The sequence below is a fragment of the Lygodium microphyllum genome, chromosome 29 (genome assembly GCF_053477565.2).
Source record: "Lygodium microphyllum isolate KBCC chromosome 29, Lygodium_microphyllum_v1.1.10, whole genome shotgun sequence".
Classification (NCBI taxonomy): domain Eukaryota; kingdom Viridiplantae; phylum Streptophyta; class Polypodiopsida; order Schizaeales; family Lygodiaceae; genus Lygodium; species Lygodium microphyllum.
In genome coordinates this window covers 114,370,005-114,375,370 of record NC_141163.1, presented here as the reverse complement: position 1 = coordinate 114,375,370, position 5,366 = coordinate 114,370,005, and the positions used below count along the sequence as shown (strand labels likewise).

At 41.3% G+C, this 5,366-nt stretch overlaps 1 protein-coding gene across 5 annotated transcripts; it reads right to left on the bottom strand.

The window, feature by feature from the left end:
- Positions 1-646: 646 nt before the first annotated feature.
- On the bottom strand, positions 647-4,550 carry LOC148011055 (splicing factor U2af small subunit B-like). 5 transcript variants are annotated; one of them, XR_015689450.1, is made up of 7 exons: positions 4,203-4,550; positions 3,050-3,136; positions 2,862-2,943; positions 2,634-2,760; positions 2,145-2,550; positions 1,476-1,596; positions 647-1,128 (listed from the first exon to the last, which is right to left on the bottom strand). XR_015689450.1 is itself a non-coding variant. In XM_087671228.1 (6 exons), exons 1-5 carry the CDS (start codon positions 4,437-4,439, stop codon positions 2,157-2,159), a joined length of 927 nt encoding a protein of 308 aa, XP_087527354.1. In that variant the 5' UTR covers positions 4,440-4,550; the 3' UTR covers positions 647-1,596; positions 2,145-2,156. The 5 variants fall into 5 exon arrangements, 3 of the variants coding, with proteins under 3 accessions (XP_087527354.1, XP_087527352.1, XP_087527353.1); XR_015689449.1 differs by having other exon boundaries at positions 1,476-2,046; positions 4,203-4,549; XM_087671228.1 differs by having other exon boundaries at positions 647-1,596.
- Between the last annotated feature and the right edge of the window lie 816 nt (positions 4,551-5,366).

The following is a 5,366-nucleotide window of genomic DNA, read 5'->3' as shown; positions in this document are numbered from 1 at the left end:
ATACGTGATGCATGAAATGCAATTCTCAAGAAACTCAATAGAAAAACTAGCCTTAAAATGCTAATGTGAGATATGAACTTATGGCTGTGCCCAGTCTTTTACAAGAGCTCAGTCCAAGTTATAGCATTTGCAGATTACGTTAATCATGATACTTTAAGCAACTATAGCGAGGGTTGATTTTACAAACTACTACAGCTTACCCCGTATGATTTTATGGACCTACGCCTTTTTGCCCCAGTACATTTATCATAGTATTTTCATTCCAACAACTAATTAACAACTCTGGAAAACAAGACTTAATAATCCTGAGACCTGTCATTAGTAGTAAGTACATGTTCACATTGTGATGCTCGCCATTTGGTGCATATACAATCTGATTTAGGCAATACCAAAACTCAGGATGGGACTCGAAAACACACTCTTTACTAGAATATTATTCCTAATAAAAAGCAACCAGATGCAGTTCTCCATGTCATCGAAAGCCTCAGCCACTTCATAATATTCAGAATGGGAGCATTAAGAACTTCTGTTCCAAAAAAGGAATTGCACTAACCCAAGGAAAATGACTACAATAACAAGAAAATTTCACTGACCACTATGCTTCTGGAACAATACACCATATGGAAGTGTCCACAATTAGCAAACGTTCTAGAGATTTTAAGGTTTCATTGCATTAGGTTATAAATGCCCCTCACAAATGTTTGCACACATAGTAACTGCCATGGAAACCAATTAGTATGTCCAATATGGTACAACGCAAAGCAAACTAGAGAAATAAGCATCTCTGAATGGTCAACGTGCAGTGTACTAAATTGATTAGACTAGTATTATACTAGTCAGGGTCCACATTACTACATATGAAGCCCCAGGATTGAGCCCAACAAAGTTCCAAAAGGCCAGAAATTTCTGTCACAAGGCAGTTAAAAGGTGTCTCATTGCTTGCTCTCAGCCTGCAGATGACCCTGCAAGAAGAGTGTGAGGAATTCTCCAATTAGAAAAAACCCCTGCACAAAAGCAAAGTTAACTGCCATCTATCAAGCTCCTCGAATTTGTGCCTGCAGTGAACTGCCTACACGCTGGCCTGCCGCAAAACGCCTGTCAGATAGTACTTGATAAATTTGAAACCACCTGTAAACAAACTTGAAGTTAGCACTCCATAAACCCATCACCCAAGCAGAGTCAGGGAAACCTGATACCTGCATCCAGCACAAGTAAAAATATTTTGAAAACCAAGGGACTGAAACAACTAATAACTTTCTAGCGCCCAAATTGAAACAGGGCCTGAGGAGTCCATTTTAGCCTACTGCTGTGGAGCTAAACCAAACCAGATTAAGAATGATTCAAAATTGAAGCTGCTGAAGCCAAAGAACTATGCATTGCAGCATCTACCTGCATGAACAACAATGTAGAAACCTAATGCATGCATCAAAGCAAACATCCAGATTCCATTATCAGCATACTCTCAACCTGCACACCTGCAGAAATCAAACCTCCTGTGGGCTACTTAGACACAGCTCGATGGAGAGCAAGGGCAATGGGCTTGTCCTCAACCCTATAAATTTCCATAGTCCATAGAAAAAGACGGCATCCCTAAAACTGCACAAAACAGGAGAACCCTTATCTTACATAAAAATGCAAAATGCACTCTCTTTCCTAAGGACTGGATACCCTTCTATTGAGGTCAAGCTAGATTCTACACCAGCATAGTCCATAGACATAGATGGCACCTCTAAAATTGCAAAAAACTTAATAACCCTTTTATCTCACACATTAAAATGCACCGTATCCTAAGGACTGGATACCCTTTGATTAGGTTGAGGCATATTCTACACTAGCACTGAGCAATTTACCTCCATAAACTGTACCAAGACAAACACAACGCAGAATGCAACATGCAAATTTTGACAGCAACACACCACTTGTATTTTAGCCATTTGCACACAACAAATGCAGACTGCATACACTCAGCAAGCATACATCCATGCACGACACTCCATAATTTTACAAAATTTCAAATTGCATTGTCAGCATCCTCAACCTGCACACCTGCACAGATCAAACTGCCTGTGAGCTACTAGATGTAGCTAGGGGGAGCATGCAGGTCAGCTCTAACCTCTGAACATATAAGGAATTAGAGAAGATACCTTCGCATCAAACTACTGGTATTGCCCATAACCTCCATTGGCATTAGCATATGCTGAAGATTGCTGTTCTTCCCGCTCCCTGTTCCACTGTTCTATCTTAGCTCTGCGCTCAGCACTGCCTTCTCTGACAGGGCTCCTGTTCCTGTGCCCAGAAGGACTCCGTCGACGGCTGCCGGGGCTAAATGCTCTTTCATCATCTCTTCTTCTGCTTCTTTTGTCATCGCGGTCATATCGGCGCTCATCCACATCACCAATGCGCCTATATCCACGACCACCATGACCATGATGATCATCATGATATCTTTCCCGCCTGTCATCTATCCGTGGGCTTCTGCTCCTGCTGCGACTCCTGCTGTGACTGCTCCTATGCCTTCTGTAACTGCCAAATAGCTTTCGCCTCAATTCCCTGCAGAACAGCTCCAGAGTTTCAGTCTGTTGGAGTGTTGCAGCACAATAAAAAGGACAAAGTAGACAAAGACCAGTATTAACCTGCTTGTTTTCTTCAGGTGCATAAAGTTACAGTATCCACCTCGATTACAGGTATTTTCCTCATACTGTCTGCACGTTGCCTCCCTAAAATCCGTAACAGGGGAGAAATCTACAATGATAGGTCGACCTGAAATAGCATCCCTAGTTAAAGCCAAAACCACTGATATAGAAGTGTGAAAATGCAAATTCTCAATCAGTTAAAAGAATATGTAAGCCAAGGCTCAATACCAGCATAAAAACGCCCAGTCATCCCTTGCAAAGCAGCTGATGCCTGTTCTTCTTCTCGGAATTGTGCATAAACATTACCCACCTGTTAATCAAAACAAGAAGCCAGGAGCTTTTGGTTCAGCTTTCACATAGACCAAAACCTGCAACAATGAAGTTGAGTTCTGGCAGAAGCAGAATGCTCAACATACCATATGATCAGCCAAATTGTCACAAACATTCAGACTCTCCAGTTCTCCATACTTGCTCAGTTCTTCAAATATGTCCTCATAGAAATCCTGCATACAACAATAAGCTTCATCTATTAAGATGTAGAAAGGTTGATAAATTGCCATTGAAGAAGGAACCATGCAAAAGAGAATATTCCACTGGCAGTGGAAATTGAATTCTACCATCATGAGCAAATCAAAACCACGGATTACAAAAGACCTAAAATAGCAGATCTTGAGAAGTAGATGCAGATAGCATTTGGCATCTCACACCACTACAACTGGATTAAAAGACCCAAGACAGAGAAACCTTCTTCTAACCACTCGACTTTGGTAATTGCAAGCACCTTATATACTTAGACCCACCAGGAGTAACATTTGCACCTTCATGTGAGTGGTTGCTTGAAGTGCAAACTAGACAATGCAGTTGCGACCCTTTGTGAGACTCACAGACAGGGCCCACAGGAGACATACGATCATTAAGATACTCTCACCTTTAGAATGTCTATACACCTCTACCTCTGAGGTTCAATCCTGAAATCATCCACCTAGTGTTTTTTCTCTCTCGTGACTAAACTTTCTCGCTTCCTCCATGGAGAACATAAGCCCTCATCAAGACTATGACAGACCTGATGGTCTTCTACAACTACCTAATCTATGGTTGAAATGCACATCTGTATATTGAAATCACAATTTATAGCTACGCTATCAAGAAGTTACAATAATTGCTCGCTTCTAAAAACAGGTGTGGGGGTTGAAAGTTAAAGTCAGACCTCTAACAAGACAAAAGAGTCACCATCGAGATCACAACAGACCTGACAGACCTGATGGTTTTCCGCAACCACCTAAGCTCTGTTTGAAACGCACATCTAAATATTGCAATCGGATTTCGTTGCTGCACACTATCAAGAAATCACAATTGTTCACTTCTAAAAAGCAGATATTTGCAAACAAGTGATATCATTCACCAATCAAAAGTTGAAAATTTTCGCTTCAGATCTCCGGCAAGAAAAAAAGCAGTCAGTCAATCTGAAAGCCAGGAACTAGCAGGTTACGAGAACAGAAACAGCAAACCAACACGCAGAACAAAAAACTCTCTGACAAAACGCTTATCTACCGGAGTTCCGTTGCGTACCTCAAAGTGTTCCTGGACCTTGCGTGGGTCGATGTTCTGGCCCTGCGGATCGATCCCGGGAGTGGCGTAGTCTGGCCTCTGGTACATGTTGGAGAAGATGAGGGTGGGGCTGATGGTGGGACGGTTGTGCAGGCGAGAGCATCGATCTCCATGGCGGCAGGCCCCGATCTTGAAGTAGAAGGGGCAGTTCACTCGATCTTTCTCTGTACCGAAGATAGATGCCAAGTGCTCCGCCATAGCTAACAAAGCAGATGAAGTCGAGTAACGCGGGATGGGAAAAAGACAGGAAACGGTGAAATCAATGTGTTTTGGTGTGTGTTGGGGTAGGGGAGGGAGGAAGGGATGGAAAGGAAATGAAACAATTTAAGTACCTAGCTAGTTAGTGAAGATTAGGGTAACACAAAGCAAAACGCAAAAACCATATCATCTCACATCATCCTACATTATTACCTTACTAGCGTTCCGTGCGCACCGAACACTAGGTTGTTTCGCAACAGTTTCATTGCCTGACACGACAGCGAAGAAACTTCGCTGAACAATCCATTTCTCATATTTTTCTCTTTTTTTTCCTCTTTGTTTCTAGTCTTTTTCTTTACTCTCTCTCTCTCTTTGTGCCTTCTATTTTAGTTTATTTTTTCTCCTCTCCTAGTTTTTTCTCGTTTTTTTTCTCCCTACTTCTCTCTCTCTCTCTCTCCTGTTTTTCTTCTCTCTCCCTCTCCTTTTTTCTTTTTTTCTTCTTCTCTCTTCATTATCTTTTTAATTTTTTTCTTCTCTCTCTCTCTCCTCTCTTTTTTATTCTCTCTCTCTCTCTCTCTCTCATTTTCTTTCCCCCCAATCTCTCTTAGAGTATGTAAATTTTTATCTTTTCCTATATATAATTCTCTGTCTTCTCTCTCTCTCTCTCTCTCTCTCTCTCTCTCTCTCTCTCTCCCCTTTTTCTTCTCCTCCCTTCTCTTAAATTTTCATTTTTTTCTTCTCTTCCTCTCTCTCTTTTAAATTTTCTCTTCTCTCTCTCTCCGCTTTTCTTCTCTCCCCCTCTCCTCTCTTTTCCTTCTCTCTCCTCTTTTTTCCTTTTTTTCCTTCTTCTCTCTTTATTTTTTTCTCTTTCTTTTAAATTTTATATTTTCTCTCTCTATAATTCTCTCTTTTCTTCTTATTTTCTCT

Bases quoted from the DNA above. Each gene is read 5' to 3' on its own strand.
- LOC148011055 (XM_087671228.1), bottom strand. From the start codon at position 4,439: ATGGCGGAGCACTTGGCATCTATCTTCGGTACAGAGAAAGATCGAGTG. The intron at 2,761-2,861 runs GTATTGAGCCTT...ATGCTATTTCAG, and splicing joins GACTGGGCGTTTTTATGCTG to GTCGACCTATCATTGTAGAT. The intron at 2,551-2,633 runs GTTAATACTGGT...GCTGTTCTGCAG, and splicing joins CACCTGAAGAAAACAAGCAG to GGAATTGAGGCGAAAGCTAT.